Here is a 23172-nt window from a genome sequence, read left to right as displayed (position 1 = left end):
GCGACCCAATATAACACGAATTCGGATATAACGCGGTAAAGCAGTGCTCCGGGTGGGGGAGGGGGGGGGCGGCGCACTCCGGTGGATCAAAGCAAGTTAAATATAACGCGGTTTCACCTATAACGCAGTAAGATTTTTTGGCTCCTGAGGACAGCGTTATATTGAGGTAGAGGTGTATATTCTATAGATCAGTGGTTCCCAAACTTGTTCCATTGCTTGTGCAAGGAAAGCCAGTACATCCCTCGGCCCGCGCCGCTTCCAGCAGCTCCCATTGGCCTGGAGCAGCGAATCGCGGCCACTGGGAGTTGCGATCGGCCGAACCTGCGGACGCGGCAGGTACACAAATCGACCCGGCCCGCCAGGTGCTTTCCCTGAACAAGCAGCGGAATAAATTTGGGAACCACAGCTATAGATAATTCATGTTATAAAGTACTGTGAATGCTAACCATTAGTTTCCATAACAGTTAGTGACAAACACTGAATGTAGTCACTGCCTCAATTTATATAACAAAAAAATTTACATATTTCAAATGTGAAGTCATAAAGAATGTGAGACTATCTGGAGGTGTAACGACCTATTTACCTTTTCTGTCTCCCTCATCCCCATGAAATTCCTTGCTGGAAGTTGCGAGAATGCACATTCCAATTGTAAAGAAAAAAAAAGCTACTGTAAAAAAAAAAAATCTCGTACTCTGCATTTTAACTTAATGCTGAACTTGGCACATCTTATGTATCTACGTAACCTGTATCAATTTTTAAAACCCCTACAAATAGCAAAAGTTTGACAATAAATTCAAGTTTACAGTATCTGTGAATTCCATCTTCAATAGTAAGATAGCATGATAGATGAAGAACCACTTAGCAAGAAGGAAAAAGCATGCTATACCCTCACATAACAGTACATGTTCCCCATTAGTGACGATAGCGCGCACACATCAGGATGTCTTTGTAGTTTGAATCGGAAATGATATTCCACTGACTTTTTAGATAACTTCTGCATACTAAGGGTGGAAAGAAGTTCAGCTTCCACCACAATTGCTCAGTGCCAGACCAAACTTACTCAAAATTCAGTTGCACAAATACATACAAAAGAAAGTGTAAGGCATAAAAATTCAGCTCACTTGATAAGTGTGTAAAGTATGAAGAAGTTCTTGCACCCATTGCCAGATCAAAAACTCTGTGAAAACAAACAGTGAAATGGAGTTGGGGAAAACACTGAACTCTGGATCACCTGCAACTGGTATTCCAGGCTCTCCATAATGCCAAAGTACACAAATAATTGCAGAGTGAATCATGGTTAATTCACTCAAGGCTCTGGGTCTCCATAGGAGTTTTTGATCTCATTCTCATGAGAATTGAGCAAAGTCTTCTAGTTATCCACAACAGAAGCACCATACATTTCTCATACAGGCTGGCCAATGTGTTTCAACCATGCTTTGGGGGAAACCTATCCTTGCTCTCCAAGACTCCCCCCAAAAAGGAAGCTAACTAGTGCAAATTGTAATGGTAACACTTGTCCCCTTAGACAATCAACTTGTTACACAAAGGCCAAATAGGCCTTGGACAGTGGTGACTGATTGCTATGTAGAATTCCATGTCCTACCACCCATTCCTGTCCCCCAATGACATCACTACAAATGGTAGCAAATTCCGACACAGAAAGCTCATTCAGCCATTGTATCCCTTCTTCAGCTATTAAATATAATGTTTTCACCTCTCTTAGCCAGAAGGCCAATACACTGACATGTTGTATTACAAAAACAGTTAATAACATAAAACTCATATTAGCTGTTGTTCAATGCAAGAGTGAAAGAATACTGGCAGCTTATATGCAAATTTTACAATAAAATCAAGTAGTATATTTCAGATATATATAGCACAAATTCATTAATTCCAGTTAACAATGAGACAACTATTGGAGATGACCAAATCCCCCAAGTAAATGAACAAGCTACACAAACAATCCAAGTTATCTCATTGCAAAATGTAACCTGGTATTCAATTTGGGGAAAAACTTACTTGTGATTTAAAATACAAAACATTAGTACACGTGTTTGTTAAAGTAATGAAGTCTTAGTACCCTGGGTCCTTGACTACAGCATCAGCTACAAAATCTTGATTGAGAATGGGGTGAGAACAGTGGGTTTAGTAGGACTATGATGAAGTCTGCAGAACAAGTGAGAATGAACAAGACTCTACTACGTAACTTTCGTTTAAAGGAAGTTTCTTACAAATAAGACAATATGACTTGCCAGACTGAAGCAGTATTAGACTCTAATCACTTTTCCCCAAGCAGATCTTACCTTGTAATTGCTGGAATTTACCCAAGACGTGGCAAGTCCATCAACCATTTTATCCAACATAGTCTGATCATGTTCAAGATCAGCAGACTTCTGTTTATCTGAGCAATAATCTATCAATTCTTGGCCAACCTGAAGTCTCTTTCCAACGTCTTTCTGAAGCACCTGCGCTAAGCAATACTCCATACTGGGCTCCATGGTGTGCTAGAAATACAGCACCGGCGAGAATAAAGCTAGAGGGCAGTAGGTCTGAGAAACCCCACTATAAATGTATCCTGTAGGTCGCCTCTTTGTTCGATGAAGGTTACTGAGGGCCTGGGTTTCAAAGATGCAATTCTGGGAATGGCAACAATGCACCATGTGTGTCTGAAGAGCAGCTGGCAGGATATTAAAAGTCCAATTTAAATAACTAGTAATAGATAAAGCTGCGAGTGGTGCAGCAATGTTGTATTATTGGGTCTGGAATATTTCCTAGTTCAGCAGTCCATTCTGCAAGAAATGAAATAAGACAGCATTTTAGGTTAAACAAATTAAATACGAAGAAAATCAAAAGCATGTCACAAAATAGGTTATTCATCTGAGGGACGTAAAGATGTAATAAACTGGATACAGATGATATAGCTAGGACTTTTTTTAAACAGACAGCATTAGGTAGGTTAGGACAAAGCCCTTAGGTTATGTTTCAAAAAAAGGCAGTTCTCCATCAGTCCCCTGAGAAATGATAGTGATAGATCCAGCAAATTTGGGTCTCAAATAAGGGCTGATGAGAATTCAGTGTATTCTGTCTGTCCCCAAAGGTAGAGTGATGATCCCATGATACGGGCCATCAGTCACTGAGAAAGTATGTCTGTTTTAAGAAACGAGTACAGAAAGAAATGTGGATCTCATTTGACTGCTAACTTTCAACCATAACTGCCATCAGAATCTGTATCAGACTTTAGGCCCTGTCTAAAATACAGGTCAAACAGCAGAAGCCAGAACCACAGAAGATAGCTTTTGTTAAGAAGCTGCAAACACTGTTTCCAGGGATCAAACTATGATGAGCCACCTTACAACATGGTTTTGTCAACTGGCTAACACCATGAAGCCCTCAATATGCTGGCCTGGGAAATAGCATTAGCCCTTACTAACATAATGTTTAAAATGGGGTGTAGCTAATACTGTTTGAGATATCCTGTAAGCGGGGCCATAAAGGAAACTCAGGGGCCAAACTCTGCTCTCGCTGGGGATTTATAGCAGCGTAATCCATGGCATAACTCGGGATTCTCATCTCTGTAACAGAGCAGAGTGTGCCCTTAAATGTTCCTTTTCAGCAGGGCTTTTCTGCATCTTAACACAAGCTGGTGAAGTATGTCAAGGAACCTCCAGGCTAATGCTGCCGACTGGAAATCTTGCTTTACAAGCAGCTGCAGCCTCTCTCTGCCACTCCCCCTCCATAACTAAATGAATCATCGCCACTAGCCCAGGGAGCAAGACCCCCCCATGCCTGCCCTTTAGCTTCAGTCTCCCACATGCTACTGTTAATGGCGGAAGCCAGCATCACTACGTACAATTTCCCTGAGGTGCTCTCTTTACAGGTGCCACTTTTCTTTAAAAATCGGAGGCGGGTAAGAATCTGGGATTTTTTTTACTTTTTAATAATAACATCCAAAGCTAGAAGCCTGCCCTACTTTCTGCACTAGCCCAAGGAAAGCAGGTCAGACTCAGTGCAAGGGAAGGGGGACCGGAGAGGCTGCAAAGCAGAAATCTTAACTGGAATGACCCTACAGGCACAAGTTCACTCAACTCAAAAGCACTGGGGTAGTAAACCTAATTGCTACGGCTTGAACAACAGGACCTTGGCAGTCAGTTTATTACTTTTGAATAGCTGATGGCAGGTGACTTACAAAAAAGCATAACTTGGAAAACAAGAATAGGCCTTACACAGCACAGGCTATTTTTCAGATCGTTATTCCAGTTCCTCTGTCTCTGTCTAATTTACAAGCTGCCCAATAAAAGATATTACCTCAGCCACCTTGTCTCTCTAATATCCTGGGATCAATACAGCTATGACCCCACAAAGAGAAGTATGACTGTATGAGACAAGCAGACTTCAAACAGAACTGCTAGACATAATCCAGTGCCTTATGTGCTATTGAGCCTTTCCACGTCTGAGGACTCCCAGCCCCATTTAACCACAACCAGACCAGGGCTGGGTGTCCCTGCCTCCTGCACTTGTCTGTGTTGCTCTTAAATCATAGGAGAGCAGAGCCCTGTATGTATATATCTCCTTACTATATCTTCCATTCTATGCAGCCGAAGAAGTGGGCTGTAGTCCACGAAAGCTTATGCTCAAATAAATTTGTTAGTCTCTAAGGTACCACAAGTACTCCTGTTCTTTTCCCCCATTCTAGGTCACCAGAAACAAAAAATCTAGCCCAGGATGGCAGTGAACAGCACTTTTTTTAACCATGGTATTGCTTGGGGTCTCAACCCAGTTCCCACTGGACAAGTGTCTGCCAAAAATTACCCGTTGTGGGGAAAAGGTCCAAGACTGAAAAGGCGACAGGGTCTGAACACCCCTCTCCCCCTTTAAAGATGGCCCCTGCAGATCAGTGCTGAAGTGAGGCATTTCACACTGTTGTGGTCTGTGCAGTACTGTCAGTCTCTACGGGCTTAATCAGGGCTTCAGGGCTTTTAATCCAGCACCATTCACAAGCAATAAGCATCCATCCCAACATCCCTAGGACTGGCCCTAAACTTGCACCATTTCAAATGAAGAGTTGATAAGCCATTATGATTTTGCAAGGCTCTGATCTGCCCACTTGCTCAGTGCAGGTTTTTTTCAATGGGAGATTACTATGATGGTGACAGAAAATACTAGTATTTTAAAGGGTCGGAGAGTATATTTTGCACTAGTAAGTTTAACATAATTCTGCCTTGCACAACCGCATTTAAGTCTATGCCAGCTGTGTAGTCACTGATTTCATACACCTAGAAAACATAGAATATCAGGGTTGGAAGAGACCTCTGGAGGTCATCTAGGCCTTGGCTACACTGGCAATTCACAGCGCTGCACTTGCTGCGCTCAGGGGTGTGAAAAAACACCCCCCCTGAGCGCAGCGAGTGCAGGGCTGTAAAGCGCCAGTGTAATCAGCGCCTGCAGCGCTGCACGCTCGCTCGCAGTGCTGCACGCTATTCCCCTCGGAGAGGTGGAGTACTTGCCGCGCTGCGAGAGCTCTCTCGCGGATTCGCGGTGCAACTACACTTGCGAATCCGTGAGTGTAGCCAAGGCCCTACTCCAACCCCCTGCTCAAAGCAGGACCAATCCCCAGACAGATTTTTACCTGAGTTCCCTAAATGGCCCCCTCAAGGACTGAACTCACAACCCTGGGTTTAGCAAGCCAATGCTCAAACCACTAAGCTATCCCTCCTCCCCCTTTGACCACTGAAAGCCCCATGTAACAGTTTCAGGTTAAAGGAGAGATCCACAGGCGTAAAATGAAGACCAAAACACAGAACGCAACCAAAATGCAAAATCCCCACGCAGAAGTCTGAAACTAAGGTTTAGCTAGCTCACAACAAAGCTCTTGGGAGGTCTCCCCATATCTTCAGAAAGATTGCCAGCACAGGAAGGCTATCTAAGGCTGCTAGCTACAGTCCCTCTTTGTCTGGATGGTTCTGGGCAAGGCCTTTCAATTTGGTTCACTGCATTTGTGACCTTCCTTTCTGGATTTTTTTTAGCTTGCACAAAAACTAATTTTTATCTGGGCACTGGGCCCAGTTTTGATTTCAGCTTTCAAATCTTGACCAGTGTCTCAGATACCATAATGGGAAATTGAATAGAACTGTCTTATTTTCAAAACCCTTTTTTAAAGGAGGTATTAGTTCCAAACTTAAGGACAGCCAGACCTCCCTCATAACCTTAAATCTCGACCTCTACACCCTCCCATTATCATCTTTACAATGAAGATATTTACCTCCTCTCTTCCCCACCACCCTCCACGAGTATGGGGCAGCCAGTTCACCACTTAAAGCACAGAGTTCCTCCAATGAAAGGCACTAGAGTATCAAGCAAAGGTGATTTTCAATTGTGGTAGCTCAGCCCAGTTATATAAATTGGAATGAAAAGCCCTCTTCGGGCCTGTCTACATGGGGAAATTGATCAGAATAGCTATCACAGAATACAATAATCTGAATTAGCTCCTACTGTGGACACTATTCCAGAATAAATGATTTTATTCCAGAATAATTACTCCAGTCTGGAAGTGCACTAATTATTCTGGAATCAAGTGGCCTATTCTGGAATAGTGTCCACACAGGGAAATTGACTGGAAAAGTTTTGACCTGAATAGCTATTCTGGGCAACTTCCCATGTACACGAGCCCTTAAAGCTTGTTAAGATGCAAACTACCTGTTTCAAATGAGTATTAGCTGACCATGTAGCCAAGATGGGGGAACCTAGGGCTTCAAAATGTTAACCTGCATCATATGTAGTGTTGTTGTAGCTGTGTTGATCCCAAGATATTAGAGAGACAAGGTGGGTCTCTCTCACCAACAGAAGCTGGTCCAGTAACGGATATTACCTCACCCTCCTTGTCTCATTAATAACCTGCACATTTTCATTTGTTAAACTAACTCGATTAAGGTAACAACTGAAAAACATCAAGCCAAGACCAGATGTTTTAAGCTAATTCATTTAAAACTAACAGTTTTTCTAGGAATGGCTTCTTTTTAAGTCAGGGTAAGATTGTCTAACACTTCCCGTGTTTTAGAGAATGAACGTGCGTACAAGCCAAATCACATCGCAAGGAATCGCACACCCCACAGCTTGTGTAGTCGAGCTCACTGTACAAACCAGGGCTCCATGCATCCCTCCATTCCCCACACTCTCCCATCCCCCTCTATTTCAGGGACTCCCTACAACTCTCTCCCAATGTCAAACTGGCGGGGGGTCTGTGTACTCCCCATATCTCCCCTGCTCCCATACCACGGTCTCCCATTCCCCCCCACCAGTGGCCGTGTGCACCCTCATTCCCACTTCCCCGATTCCTCCCTTCATCCCACCATGACAGGGGCTCTGTGTGCCTCCATCCCCTCATTCTTGGGGCCTCCAGTCTCCCTCATCCATGAAGGTTCTGTAGCCCCAGTCTCTCCCATGTACCAGGTCCCCCCAAACTCTTCCCCCACCTAAGGTTCTGTGCCCCCCCCCATGTCTTCTTGCCCAACCACTGCAGGGTCCCCTGTTCTACCCACCATGGCAAGGCTCTATTCCCCATCATCCCCCCAAACCACATAAGGGTCCCCCCTTCTGTACATTATGCCAGGGACTCTGTTCCCCCACCCCATTGCCCTCTCAACAGCAGCAATCCCGACTCTCCACACCATGCTAGGGGTTCTGTTCCTCACCCTTCCCCTACTTTCCCAATCTCCCCACCATAACAGCAGCCCTGTTCTCCGCCCTGACACCTGTCCCCCATCCCTCTCACCATGACAAGAGCTCTGTATGTGTCTCCTCCCCCCTCCAAAGTACTTTCCATCCCCCCAGATTGGAATAGAGGGTGGGCAGATGGTGCCATCTTTTCCCCCACCTGGAATAGGTTTTGAGGGGGCAGGACTTTAGGAAGGAATTAAGCCTTTTCTCTCCTTTCCCTCTGGCTGCCCTTGCTGACTAAGCATCTGCCTCATAGGGAAAACAATTATGTCTCTTCTATCATGCAGGTGTCAACATGTTTAATGCTATTGGGAGGATGGGCAGAGGTATTAAGTGCAAGATGTTTAATGGATGCCATCAACATATGACAGCAAGCGCCACATGTCCCCCACTTTCTCTCTGGATGTTCCAATTGTCCCCCAAATCAGTAAAGCTTCTGGCCATCAATGCCTAGTTCATTCCCTGAAATTTTGGAATTGATCGGATGCGGGGTTCAAAAATTAACACATTACACAGAGAAACAGAAATACCACTGAGTAAGGCCTCACGAGTTTGGCCAATAATACAATCTATCTGTGGATGCAAGTCAGTAACCCACAAGAGGAGAAGGCATGTGTTATACATGAGGACAAGGTCTTTGTATATACCAGAACAGAAAAGAAGGTGTATAAATGCAAGATTAAAACCCTAGTAAAGACAAAGCACTAGGCAAAGAAAAGAGCCCAGGGTTTTTTAATCAGCTAACAACTGTTAAAACTACACCTGCTTTGTCTGCTCTAGGATTTTCACACTTGTCAGAGAATGTGTTTTAAAAATACCCTCTTTTCCCAGTGTAAACATGGCTAAATAGTGAGCTGGGATGCTGGAGTAACAAAGGCCCCGTGAGAAAACTATATCTCAGGTAGGCAAAGATGAACCTCGTAGACAAGGAAGCACATGGCAGCTTTGTCAGAAATTCCCCTCCTGCAGAGAGCACCTTGGAGTTCAGCTGAGGCTTAGTCTTCACTACCAACTTATGTCAGTATAACTACGTCGCTCAGGGGTGTGGAAAAGCCCCTTGAGCAATGCAGTTATACAAACCTAACCTCCACTATAGACAGCGCTGTGTCAAGGGGAGGGCTTCTCCCACCGACATAGCTACCGCCTCGGAGGGAGGTAGAGTACCCATGCCAATAGGAGACGCTCTCCCATCAGCATAATTAGCGCCTTCACCAAGTTCTACAACGCCACAGCTGCACCGGTTCCACTGTGCCACTGCAACACTGTAAATGTAGACATGCCCTAAGTGCACCAGCGCTGACTTTTCTTTTTCCTGGTAGGGGCTCCACCAGACTCCACTCCTTTCCCCCGAAGCCCCGCCCCCCCTCCGCTCCTTCCCTAGCTCCTGCCCTCGCTCTGTCTCTTCCCACCGCCTCTCACAAGGCTCCCTGCTGCACTCCGCCAGCTGCCGAACAGCTGTCACTGATGGGTGCTAAACACCCCCTATTTTTTCTTTTCCTGTGGGTGCTTGATCCCTGGAGCACCCACGGAGTTGGTGCCTATGCCTACGTGGATATTCTGACTCCAACCCTCCTTCTGCAAGTTGTACAGTCTCAGCCCTGTGGGGATCCCTCTGGTCCGGTAGAATTTAAACCCTACAGCCTCCGAGTAGTCAATACCAGGAAGAGCCACTGACTCCGGGAGCCTATGGAGGTTGAGCTTTGAGGACCAAAACTTTTCCTCCCAGAGGCTGTCCAGTCATGTAAACCTTAAGCCCTTGCCGAATTCCAAGCCAGGAACCCAATGGTGCAGATTTGTTATGTCTGGAGGCTCTTGAGGTTTTAAAAATAGGTGTAAACATAGGACCAGAAGCAACCCAAACACTGCAAATCTAGTCAAAGGCACTAGTCCTCAATTCAGGAAGACGGACTAGACTGAATTTGATCTAGGCAAGCAGTCTGATTGGATGATCCAAAAGATTTAGGAAACTACTATTCTGCAAAAATGAAGCCCCTGCTTTGTTTACATAAATGCTCAGTCACCGTGCCCACCCCGCCCCCTCTAAATGTTCCACCAAAGTCATCTAGCAAAGAACCACAAACTTCAAATTAGTTATAAAGGTTTTGGTCCAAAACTGGATTTACAAAAAGAGAAAACAGCTAACTATGGAAAGCACACTCTAACTCAAACCCAGTAATCAATATCTAATCGCTCCACCTCAGCCCATCCACAACACTGAAAAGAAGTCTGGACAGTCCATAGCAAAGCAACATGCACTGTTCAGACTGAAGTGGTACAAACAGTTAAGTAAATATTTATAATGGGTTTGTGAAAACATGAGAAAAATCAGTAAAAATGCAGAACTGGACATGGTAGAGAATTTTAACTTTTTGATGCGCTTAGAAAAAAAAAATCCTCTTTCACCTGTGGCAAGTACAAAGCTTTTCTTGGAAAGTGAAATTCTGCTGAATTTACTAGCTTATGCCTTTTAAGCTTTCACTTTAAAATTATGTTTCTAGCCCTTGTGATTAGGAAGGAAACCCTCTGAATGTGTCTTCCTGTCAGCACATGAAATTGACCTGGAATAAGGTAGGGTGTGTGAATTTAAAGCAGATTAACTATTCCTGACTAACTCCATGTGTGAATGCTCTGGCCTTGGCTACACTGGCGCTTTACAACGCTGCAACTTTCTCGCTCAGGGGTGTGAAAAAACACCCCCCTGAGCGCAGCAAGTTACAGCTCTGTAAAGCGCCAGTGTAAACAGTGCCCCAGCGTGGCTCCCAGCGCTGTAAACTAATCCCCTTGTGGAGGTGGAGTACCTGGAGTGCTGGGAGAGCTCTCTCCCAGCGCTGGCGCCGCGACCACACTCGCACTTCAAAGCGCTGCCGTGGAAGCGGTTTGGAGTTTCGAGTGTAGCCAAGCCCTCTGTCTCTGGAATAAGAGTGCCCTATTCCAAATCAGCTTAATCCATTTTGGAAGTGGATTAAACTAATTTGGAATAAAGCACTTTGAAGTCAGAGCATGGAATTTAATCAGGACTAGATATTCCAGACTAACTCCCTGCGTAGACATGCCCTTATAATCTTCAGACAAACTGCTGCTGCTCACAGCTTCCCAGATCAGGAGTTTCACCACTGCTACTCAGAACCCCTGGGCTGCAGTGAGACTGACAAAGTCAGTCAGTTTCACACTGCTGTCACTCATGAAAGTTGTGAGTGACAGTACATGCATTGGAGTTGTTGTCCCTGGGCCCTCATTGGTGACCCTCCTGAATGCATCTCTGTATGTGACTCTGGCTGGTAAATTTAGGTTTATGATCAACTTTCAAGCCCTGATGTTGCTTATTCAGTACAATATTAATTTCTTGGGAGGTGCTGGCAAACAGACCAACCCACCAAAACAGCACAGCAGTCATATTAAATAACGCAGTGGCACAGTTACCCAAACAGGGCTTCTTCTCTACATTTCTCATAATGTAGTTGCAGGTAAATTTCAAATTAAAGATTATCTCAAGGCACATCAAACAATCATGCCTTTGAAGTCTGACTTTCTACAAGAATGAAGAGCTCCCTTTAAAGAAGTTTCCACTTTCAAACAACAGGCAGTGTTTTCAAGTATAAAAGCCTACAAAAGAATCACTCTTTCTGTAGTACATCTCTGACACCCCCTGCCAAAGGGAATGAATAGTCTCAGGATTGGGTTTAATAACTGGGCTCTCTCGAACCAATGATACATGTCCCAGCAGGGACAACACATCGTCCTTCAGAAATGAACTGAGTACTACTATGCAGATAACATGTCCTTTCTGAGAACACACAAAGGATCTCACGGCTCTTTTTGAAAGAGGAAGGGGCTTACCCCAGCATCTTTGGCCAAAATTGCCTCTTCTCCCTCAACTGTTGTGCTGAGTCCCCACGTCAGTTGGCAACCCTTTATTCCAGAGATGGCTGCATATCGGAGCTGTACGGAGCTTGTAAAGCATTTTGGGATGCAAGGAACTCAATAAGATGCAACACTTTTCAAGGCTTGTCTACACTGGCACTTTACTGCGCTGCAACTTTCTCGCTCAGGGGCATGAAAAAACACACCCTTGAGCGCTGCAATTTTCAGCGCTGTAACGTTCCAGTATGGATGGTGCACCAGCGCTGAGAGCTGCGCCGCCAACACTGGTAGCTATGCCCCTCGTAGAGGTGGGTTTTTTTAGAGCGCTGGAAGACTTCTCTGCCAGAGCTGTGCTGCGACTACACAAGCCACGTTAAAGGCTTTAACGTTGCCAGTGTAGACTAGCCCTCAGTTAGGCAAAACACTACTACTTTATCTAACCGTAAAGCTTTCTCAAGGACTTGTGCAAACACTAAGGGTACATCTTCACTACCAGATGGATCGGCGGGTAGCAATTGATCCAGTGGGGATCGATTTATCGCATCTAGTCTAGACGCAATAAATCGATCCCCGAGCCCTCTCCCGTCAACTCCTGTACTCCAGCTCGGTGAGAGGCGCAGGCGGAGTCGACAGGGGAGTGGCAGCAGTCGACTCACCGCGGTGAAGACACAACATAAGTCGATCTAAGTACATCGACTTCAGTTACGTTATTCACGTAACTGAAGTTGCGTAACTTAGATCGATCCCCCCCGCCCACCCCCCAATGTAGACCAGGCCTACGAGATAACCAAGGTGGCAACATAAACATCAAATGCCCTAGCTGAAGGAGAAACTTCATCTTACTGGAGAGATGAAGGCAGCAGGGGGTTACAAAAATGGCAGCTATGCAAATATCTTGTTAAGGAAACTTGCTCTCACCTCTTGTTGATATAGCTTCCATGTGTAGGCAGTAAGGTTCCTCGAACTGTTCAGGTACATTTTTGACAATTACAATTAGTGTATGCTTCTGATTTAAGTGTTACTGCTTGTTTTCCAAAACCTAAAGCCTAGGACTCTCATTCTAAAAGGGACATCAACTTAAACAACATTTTACCTACAGGTGTTGCAAGTACCACTCAACTGCTACAACTGCAGGATTACTCTTTTTCCAATTTACTGCGTCTCCTTGACAGCACTTTGTGTATAGTCTGTTCCCATTTCCCCTATATAGTTATTTATTGATGGGGTCTAAATTAGCTTTTAGTACTCAAGAAAGAGATCTTGGAGTTATTGTGGATAGTTCTCTGAAAACATCTGCTCAATGTGCAGCAGCCATCAGAAAAGCTAACAAAAGGATATGAACCATTAGGAAAGGGATAGATAATAAGACAGAAAATATCATATTGCCTCTATATGAATCCATGGTACCCACCACATCTTGAATACTGCATGCAGATCTGGTCACCCCGTCTCAAAGATATATTGGAATTGGAAAAGGTACAGAAAAGGGCAAGAAAAATGACTAGGGGTATGGAATAGCTTCCATATGAGGAGAGATTAATAAAACTTGGACTTTTCAGCTTGGAAAGGAGACAACTACGTGGGGATATGATAGAGGTCTATAAAATCATGACTGGTGTGGAGACAGTAAATAAGGAAGTGTTATTTACTCCTTCTCATAACACAAGAACTAGGGGTCACCAAATGAATTTAATAGGCAGCAGGTTTAAAACAAACAAAAGGAAGTATTTCATCACACAATGCACTGTCAACCTGTGGAACTCTTTGCCAGAAGATGTTGGGAAGGCCAAGAGTATAAGAGGGATCAAAAAAGAACTAGATAAATTCATGGAGGACAGGTCCGTCAATGGCTATTAGCCAGGATGGGCAGGGATGGCGTCCCTAGCCTCTGTTTGCCAGAAGCTGGGAATGGGCGATGGGATGGATCACTTGATGATTAGCTGTTTTGTTCATTCCCTCTGGGGCACCAGGCATTGGTCACTGTCGGTAGACAGGATACTGGGCTAGATGGACCATTGGTCTGACCCAGTATGGCCAGTATGTTCTTATCTGATGTGTGTGCGCATCTTTCAACAGCACTAGGGCAGCAACCAGTCTTTTAATAAGAAATGTGAATGTAAAACTGTAAAGATGAACACCAAGACTCAGGAACCAGAGTGATACCGGAAACTACTTAACTTGTCTGAAGTTTACTGAACTTCAAGCTTATAGTGCCTCTAAGTTTCTCTCTATGGCACTGGGGAAATTTCACACAAAGAAGTTTCCTACTGTTATTAACACTAGTTCATCTCCACCAGTGCTAGCATGCTGAGAGCCCCAGCATGGATGGGCCATCGGCTTTTTAAACCAGAGACCCTGTCCTTAAAATACAAAGTGCAGTCAGTGGTCTGTCTATACAGTGCACTAACAATACTGTTGACATTAGAGAAGCTGAACTGGATTTAACAGTGGAAATTGCAAGATTTCCCTAGCTTTAAGCCACCAGTTCAGACTGTGTTACACTCCCAGACTGGAGTTTATTAAACTGACAGCTTGTACAAGCCCCATTGCTGCTGAATCCTTTCAGAACACATCAAACTCTGATGCGGCAGCCAGAGCTGTCCCCTTTGACCCAGTTAGCAGACCTTCAATACTTAAAGGGACAGGACGAAGGTAAATAATAACCTTGATATTCCCTTATGAGTGCTACGTCCACCCCAATGCAAACCCCATAGTATAGAGGCTAACATTAGTGGAGCACAATTTGTACTGGCACAACTTACCCAGGTTTGAAACAGGGTAAGCTTTAACCAGTATGAATTGTTGCTTCTGTTTTAACCATGTCTGCACTAGGGATTTCCATTGGTGCAGCTACAGCAGTGGCTAAACACCCAGCATAGAAAATGCCAGAGGTTCTTATAGGGCACAAATCATCATACTTATGCAATAATGGAATTGCAGCAAATTTTAAGATTTAATTTTGAGTTTAAGACTCAAAGTTGCTAACTGGAATTGCGCTAGTGACTGAAAACTGGAGTAAAAGCAACCCTCCAAACATTAAGAAGAAAACCAGGCAGGGTGGATAAAAATCAACTAGTTAAAAAAACAAACAACTGGATTTTTCTTTTAAATTGGATTTTATTTAAAGTAAATATAGTGTTGTTGTTTTTTAAATAAACTTATTTAAATTAAATTTGAAACGGACATACCTATGCCAAGGTCTAAATTTATAATCTATTAATCACAGAATCATAGAAACGTAGCGCTGGAAGGGACCTCTATAGGTCATCTAGTCCAGTCCCCTGTACTGAGGCAGGACTATGTACAGTCAAACCCCGCAATAAGGTGCACCGCCATAACGCGAAATCGCATATAGCGCAATCACAATTTGGCCCCCCTTTAAGACCCACAGTAATACAGTACTGTATGTACTGTACCAGTGGTCCCCAACACCATGATGGCTGCCGGGACATTGATGCACCCCCGCCTAGTGCCAGGCAGGGGAGAGAAGCTGCGGCACCGCGCCTGCCGGGGACAGAGAGCACCGGCGCCCGCAGCCCTGGAGTTCTGTCCCCGGCAGGCGCAGAGCCGTGGCTTCTCTTGAAACCGGAGAGGAGCCGCGGCCCCGCACCTGCCCGGGACAGAGAACAACAGGGCTGCCGGCGCTGGTGCTCACTGTCCCCGGCAGGCGCGGGGCCACAGTTTCTCTCCCCTGCTGGGCACTAGGGGCACTAGGCGGCGCACATCAATGCACCGCCTTGGGGAACACTGACAGGCTTGAAACCCCGCTATACCGCGACCCCGCATTTAGCGCAATGTAATTTTTTGGACCCCAAACATCATGGTATAGCGGGGTTTCACTGTATTATTTACCAGCATTTCTCAAATGCGGCCACCAGGGGCTTTTCTTGTGGCCACAGCCTCCTGAGCTGTGATGGGCGGGGGAGGGGGGCAAAGTAGCGATCCATCCCCCTCCCTGTTGCTCCTGGATGCACTGCCTTGGTATTGGTTGCTGGGGCTACGAGCAGGGATTGGGCCCTGCCCCCCTCTGGAGTCACCTGGGGCACAATGCTGTAGGAGCAAGCAGCCAGTGGGGCTCAGGCTTTGGGCTTCAGCCCTGGGGTAGCAGGGCGGCAGGCTCCAGCCCCGGGCTCTGGCTGTGCAACAGTAGGCCCCAGGCTCTGGCCACATGGCTTCGGGCTCCGTCCCTGGGCCCCGTCCTCCAGCTGCGAGGCTTCATGCTCTGGCAGCAGGGTTTCAGGCTCCAGCCTCCCTGCTACCTCCCCTGGCCTCCCCCGACCCTCCATCCAGGGCTTAATTTGTCCCCAGGCTTGCCAGGGCTGAGTAAGTCTGCTGTGAAAAGTGATACCTGTAGGTTTGTTAATACCACTTTTCACAACAGACTTACTATCAATAAATAAATTGCAATGATGTGGACATGTATATGTGCATATTTATTTGGTTTTCCTAAAGCTAATTAAGTGTGAGAACGGCCACCAGCAAGAGTTGGTGGCCCATTCTGAGGCCATTAAAAATTTTCTCCTGAGAACCCCTGATTTAGACCATCCCTGATAAGTGTTTGTCTAACCTGCTCTTAAAATCCTCCACTGATAGAGATTCTACCACCTCCCTAGGCAATTTATTCTAGTGCTTAACTACTCTTATAGTTAGGAAGTTTTTCCTAATGTCTAACCAACTCTCACTTGCTGAAATTTAAGCCCATTGCTTCTTGGCCTGCCCTCACAGCACAAAGAGAACAAATTTATCACCTCCTCTTTATAATATCCTTTTATGACTTGAAGACTGGTATGTCATCCCTCAGGCTTCTCTTCTCCAGACTAAACAAACCCAATTTTTTTCAATCTTTCCTTGTAGACCATGTTTTCTAGACCCTTAATAATTTTTGTTGCTCTCCTCTGGGATTTTCTCCAATTGGTCCACATCTTTTCTGAAATGTGGTGCCCAGAACTGGACACAGTACTCCAACTGAAGCCTTAAAATTATTGAGTATAGCGAAACAACTACTTCTCGAGTCTTGCTTACAACCTTCCTGCTAATACATCCCAAAGTAAGGTTTGTTTTTTGTAACAGTATTACATTGTTCACTCATATCTAGTTTGTGATCCACTATAGCCCACAGATCTTTTTCTGCAGTACTCCTTCCTAAGCAGTAATTTCCCATTTTATATTTGTGCAATTGATTATTCTTTCCCAAGTGTAGTATTTTACATTTGTCTTTACTGAATTTCATCCTCTTTATTTCACACCATTTTTCCAGTTTTCCACCATCACTGGATCCTCCACAGCACTTGCAGCCCATCCCAGCTTGGTATCGTCCGCAAACTTTATAAGTGTACTCTCCATTATCCGAATCATTGATGAAGATATTGAATAGAACCAGACCCAGGACAGATCCCTGGAGGACCTCACATGCCCATCTAAATTAAATACAAAAAGAATAATATTAAGCACACATGGCTGCTGACGTTTTAAAGAAAGTCAAACCTCTGACCTGGTGGAAGTCAGTGGCTAAGCACCTAGAACAGGGTTGGGCAAACTACGGCCCGCAGGCCAGATCCAGCCCCAACCCCTCAGGGCTTTGGATCCAGCCCGTGGGATTGCCCCCCATGGTGCCATGGGCCCTGCGCCGCTCTCAGAAGCGCCCGGCATCACTTTCCTGCAGCCCTCGGGCGGGGGGCAGAGGGCTCCATGCGTTGCCCTTACCTCCAGGCACCGCCCCCCACAGCTCCCATTGGCTAGGAACGGGGAACCACTGCCAATGGGAACTTCAGGGGAGGTACCTGGAGGCGCGGCAAGGGCAGCGCACGCAGAGCCCTCCACACACCCCCTCCCCCTGGAGCGGCACGGGGCCGGGGACAGGGCGGAGCGGCACGGGGCCGGGGACAGGGCGGAGCGGCACGGGGCCGGGGACAGGGCGGAGCGGCACGGGGCCGGGGACAGGGCGGAGCGGCACGGGGCCGGGGACAGGGCAGGCATGCAGGGAGCCTGCCCTGGTGCGCGCCACTGCCACCCCGGAGCCGCTTTGGGTAAACAGCGCTGGCCCGGAGCCAAAACCCCTCCTGCACCCCGCCCCCCAACTCCCTGCCCTAAGCCCCTTACCTGCACTTCGCACCCCTCCTGCACCCCAACCCCCTGCCCTGAGCCCCCTGCTGCACCCCCCACCCCTCCTGCACCCCAACCCCCTGCCCTGAGCTCCCTGCTGCACCCTGCACCCCTGTGCACCCCATCCCCCTGCCCTGAGCCCCCTGCTGCACCCCCCACCCCTCCTGCACCCCAACCCCCTGCCCTGAGCCCCCTGCTGCACCCCCCACCCCTCCTGCACCCCAACCCCCTGCCCTGAGCCCCTCCCGCAGTCCGCATCTCTCCTGCACCCCTGCCCTGAGCCGCCTCTTGCACTCTGCACCCCTCCTGCCCCCCAACTCCCTTCCCTGAGCCCCCCATACACCTTGCACCCCTCCTCTGCCCCAATCCCTTACCCTGAGCCCCTTCCTACACACCGCACCCCCTCCCACACTCCGCACTCCCTCCCTCACCCCAACCCTGCATACAATTTCCCCATGTGGCCCTCGGCCCTAAAAGTTTGCCCACCCCTCACCTAGAACCAGGGTTTGCTGAAGTGCTAAATCAGCTTTTGACAGCACTAGCTTCTTCTGCACATGCAGGGAAAATATTTTCTTCATTCCAGTTTATTCAACTAGATCAGTTCAACGACTAGTTCATTCAAAGTTAAGAAACTGACTAGGAGTACAGAAAGCAGGAAAGCTTGTACTCTTCCAATTTATGAATAAAAATGAGATATGAGAGGATGAGATCTATTATCTCTAAAATCTTGAAGGACATGGTGACCAGAAGTGATCAGCTGAATTAACTAGCTACAGATAATACTCCCTTGGTTTATCAGTTAGTTTTAAATGCAAAACATGTTTTGATAAACTATAGCTTTCTTATGTATCCAGAACATTTAAGTTAGTTTTAATTAAAAAAATGTTTTAATTAAAATTTGAATTTCCATCCAAGTAGATCACAAGTGGAAGAAGTGGCCCACACAATCATCAGTGGGAAGGGATGTAGTCCACACCAGGAAAGTTTGAGAACCTCACCCTTATTAGCTATCTGTAACTGCAGTAACAGCTAGAGCCCTGAACCAAGATTATGACCCTAAGCAAGATGTATCTGGAGGGGAGACTGTCTCTAAGTATATAATCCAAAAAGATAAGAGACAAAAGGTGGGAGAAAAGTAGTATCCCCATTTTACAGATGGGGAACCAAAGCACAGAGATTCATTGACTTGCCCAAAGTCAAATATGAGGTCTTTGGCAGTGCTGGGAACTGAAGCCTGTTCTGCTGAGACTCTGTCTAGTACCATAAGCACAAGACCACTTTTCCCCTCTGAGATATCTATTACTGACAAACCCAACATTAGCAATTTTCTTGCCTTTTTTTTTTTTTTTCCAGGCGGGGGGGGTGCACAACAGATGGCAAGACAACTTTCTGAGAAGATACTCAATCACATGCTGGGCATGAGAGCAGGATAATCTGGTTTTAAGGAGATCTCAATAATGGGTTGGAATGGAACTACTATACTTACTACTTTCACAAATCCTCCAGGCACTCCCTACTAATACATAACCGGCTAGTAAAGCACAGGCGACAGGAAAGAAGTGGGTTGTTTGTGTGAGTACAAGAAGCAGAACTCCCTGAGGTAAAACAGATTTATTGCATGAGGTTTCTGAAGCATGAAGCTTCTCATTAGTTAGGAAAAAAGAGGGGACAATGCCACAGCTTGTCTATCAGAGGTCCAAAGGGAGCTGCTAGGGACGTCCAGTCACATGCCAGTACATGAAAGCAATGGGACCTAGGAAAAGTTCTCTTCCAGGCAAGATAAAGATCTGATCCTTTACAGAAATCAAGTAGACATTGTTTTAAGTTTCAGGACCTGTCTTAGCCAACCATTAGGACCCATTCCTCAACTTTCAAGCTAAACAACAACAGGTCATGACTAAATATGGGATCTGAAAGAAAATCCTTCCTGGCAGCCAGAATTTTAATTTTCCAAGCCCTTTATAAACCTTAACTAACCCTCCACCCCCAAGTGGTAGATAGTGACCCAGCTGAAAAGCAGGGAGCCAAGGACTGGAAGAGAATAAGTGACTTGCCAAAGCCACAAGGGTTTGGGCAGGGAATGGGGGATACAAGTCAGGAATCCCTGTGTTTGGACCACATCTCCATGTGAGAGCAGTGTGAGTCTACTGCGGGGTCTTCTAGAGGACTCTCTCTAGGATTAGAAGAGGACACAGCATAAGCTGCTAGAAATACTAACTTGATGTTTTCTGACTCCATACCATACTTGGGAGGAGAGACTGTGGCCAAGTCTAACGCTGTGTTAAGCAAACAGAACTGCTTGGAAGCTTTCAACAACCTCCTAGAAGTCAATAGGCAACAAAGTCAACTGCCACTACCCAAGTACTGTAGCTAGATCTTGACACCTCCAACCCTTAAGAACTCCAGAACAGATGATGGGAGGAGTGAAGTAGGCAAATGGAATGTCAGTACACTGGGTGTCCAGCTAAGGATCTTTAGCAATGGCTTTTTTAAATGGTCTAATTACATGCCTTTGAATCATGGGGGGGGGGGAGGGGAAGAAGAGGGGGAAGAGGAAAGAAGCCTTGTTATCTAGTCTACATTTCAAAAAAGAGCCCTGTGTTATTTACATATGGAAGAGACTTCTGTATCCACTCCAGAATCTAAGTGAATAGGTTTTGTAGTTGTATTTTACTACATAAGTACTTCTCTTCCTAAGCTGTTGAGTTGAATATGTAACATTTACCAGAAGACAGTCGTTCCATCTTAGTTACAACGGGTTGTTGTTGGTATTAAGACCAATAAGAAACATAAAACTAAATGAGAAAAAAACCCTCAGGTGGGTCACAGAGAGTCATGAATATCTTTATTGCAGATTTTATATCCCAGTGTTTGTAAGTCAGCAGTTTTAGAAACATCTTATTCCACAGGCCTCACTTTCCAGAAGGAAGTCTTGCCAAGACTGAACTGTAGCTTTCCAGTTACGGTGTTTGGAGGACAGTGCATTCCAGTCCAACACTACTCCACACAGATGTCTCTCCTCACATTGGCCTTCTTTATACTAAGACAGAGGAGTCCTACCAGAGCACCACCAGAGCAGCTCCAGGGCTGCTAGCAATGGTGGAAACTGTAGGCCAACCTTGGGAGCATTCCTGAGAATACGGTAGACAATGGCCCTGTCTACACTAGAGTTTCTAAAAACCGCCTGTTGTTGCTAATGCTGATCTGATAGTAAAAGTGGAAGATCTACTGTAGAGAGGTCTCTAACTTAAGTAGATTCTGCTCCCAAGTCTGGCAGTAAAATGCCCAGAAGTAGATGGGGAAAGAATCCTTCAGTACAAGCACAGCATCGGGCCACTACACGCAGCCCCACACTGCCCCCTCCTTGCAAGCCACAGCATAGTGGGGACCACTAGAGGCAGGGATGCAAAGTGCTACAGACATTCTGGGCTACGCTACAGCCTGTAAAGTCTAGGACAGGCGGTCATAAATTAGAGTAAATGAGACTACTTCAGTCCCCAGGTCAGCCCAGAATCCAGACAGCACAAAGGTGGTCCCCTTCGCCCGCTCCCCTGGATGGTGCCTTCTGTTCAGTGACTACTGGATGCGCAAGTTAGATCAGACCCCGTGTTGATCAGATCTGCAGTGAAGGAGCAGTGTCAGCTCAAGTCTGTCTCAGTTTGCTTAAAAAACAGAAAAACCAAAGACCAATAAAAATGTATCTTAGGTCATTTAAGTTCCAAATGAATCTACTATAACATTTTTTAGAAGTTATCTGAAATCAAAACACTGCAGGATTGTGCTACTGCATTAGAACTAGAGATCAGATATTCTATTTCCACTGTCAGGAATGTACTAGAGAAAACAAATTATATGTTTTTGAAGATCCATTCCCTTGCAATAATCTAAAGACACTTCCTTTCTAAAAATTAACATCAATGCCACCCCCACATTTAGTAAGCTGTGCACCAACTATTGCACTCTCCCTCCCTGGGGATCAGACCCTTGAGATATTTGGCTAAATGAGGGAGCAGGGATAAGTCCACAAACTATATATGCATTAAGACAAAAGCTGTTTGAAATTGCCCTTAAATAAAACCTTTCCTTTTTGCCCTCCTGTAACTTAAGTGGTTGAAACTTTTTTAACTATGCTTCTTTAAAAAAAAAAAATCATCATCATCATCCCTGGATAAAAGGAATAACTATGCCTAATGAAGCTGAAGATGATCTCTTTAAATTTTACAGAGAGACTCATTACAGTGCAGGATGCTGAAGAACATGTACATATTTCATTCATCAATAAGGTTGCAAGTCTGTCACAGAGGTCATGGATTCCGGGACTTCTGCAGCGGCTGGTGTGGTTGGCCCAGGGGCATCCTCTAGGCCAGCTACACCAGCTGCTGCTGGGGCACTCTCACGCCACTGCACCCCACGCTCGACTCCAGCAGCAGCAGGGGTCCAAGGCCACCTCACCCCCCCGACACCACCCTGGAGTGTCACCCCCAAGTACCTGCAGCACTCCCAGGCCACCCCCTGCCCCAGAGCACCCAAGATTTAGTCAGGGGTATATAGTACAAGTCATGGATAAGTCACAGGCCATGAATTTTTGTTTACTGCCTGTGACCTGTCCATGACTTTTACTAAAAATACCTGTGATTAAAACATAGCCTTATTCATCAGTTTCCCCACTGTGCAACTCCTCTCTTTAAATAGATCATTCAAGGGTTTCAGACAGTTTTTGAAGGCTTATAGCAAGTTAACCTGATACAAACAATACCTGGAATACCATGACAGCTAAGCATCCAAGTCTGATACCACAATGATGGATGCAGTATAAGAACCTGATTAGAACACAGAACAGGCTAGAAAGCACCATTCAGCTAGTCTATGCTATTAAATAAGTGGTCAGAACTATAAGAGTCTATGTAGAAAAGGATGCCATAACACCCACCCCTCTTCCTCTGGTGGATGACTGCTCCATTCATCCTGGTAACAGAATAACTGATGTGTTCTTGGTACACACAGGCCCTGTCTCAGTGGGCAAAAAAATGTGGATTTTTCCAATCAGTTTCCCGTTAGAGGGATTGTAAAACCATAAGGAGTGGTATGGTCCTACAGGACAGGGGGTAGAACCAGAAACAATAACTCATTCTGAAACTGACCAGACTTCAAGTTGGCTGTCACCGTCTAAGAGAGACTGCTAGCAGGCCTTGATTGAATTTGTATCATACAGAAAAGAATTACTGGATCTGCCCAACATATAAGGAAACCCAAAAAAAAATCAAACCAAGAAAAGTTATCATTAATTTCTGTCTGATTTTGATACACTTCAGCCACAGCTCAGACTTAAGATTTCTACAGTACTTCAAGACAGTGTTATTTTGACAGTATAGTTTCTTTATCTGCACCCAATTACAATTTCCCTCTGGAAAGTGTAAAATGGTTTACTCACATGTATTTCTTTCTCTCACAAGCGTGCTGTTGCTTCACGTGTAGTGCTATAAGTTACTGGCCAAG

General features: G+C 45.6%; 1 protein-coding gene across 28 annotated transcripts in view; it reads right to left on the bottom strand.

The window, feature by feature from the left end:
• CLASP1 (cytoplasmic linker associated protein 1) overlaps positions 1-23172 on the bottom strand; it is a 265300-nt gene that overhangs the window by 236392 nt on the left and 5736 nt on the right. For all 28 annotated transcript variants that reach the window (XM_054043824.1, XM_054043807.1, XM_054043805.1 and 25 more), the window contains exon 2: positions 2304-2789. In XM_054043824.1, coding sequence (XP_053899799.1) covers positions 2304-2498 — 195 coding nt within the window. In that variant the 5' untranslated portion in view covers positions 2499-2789. The remainder of the gene's footprint in view (positions 1-2303; positions 2790-23172) is intronic.

Source organism: Malaclemys terrapin, chromosome 11, assembly GCF_027887155.1.
Source record: "Malaclemys terrapin pileata isolate rMalTer1 chromosome 11, rMalTer1.hap1, whole genome shotgun sequence".
NCBI classification, from domain to species: Eukaryota; Metazoa; Chordata; order Testudines; family Emydidae; genus Malaclemys; species Malaclemys terrapin.
The sequence above is the reverse complement of the archived record's forward strand: the minus strand, read 5'-3'. Positions and strand labels throughout refer to the sequence as shown.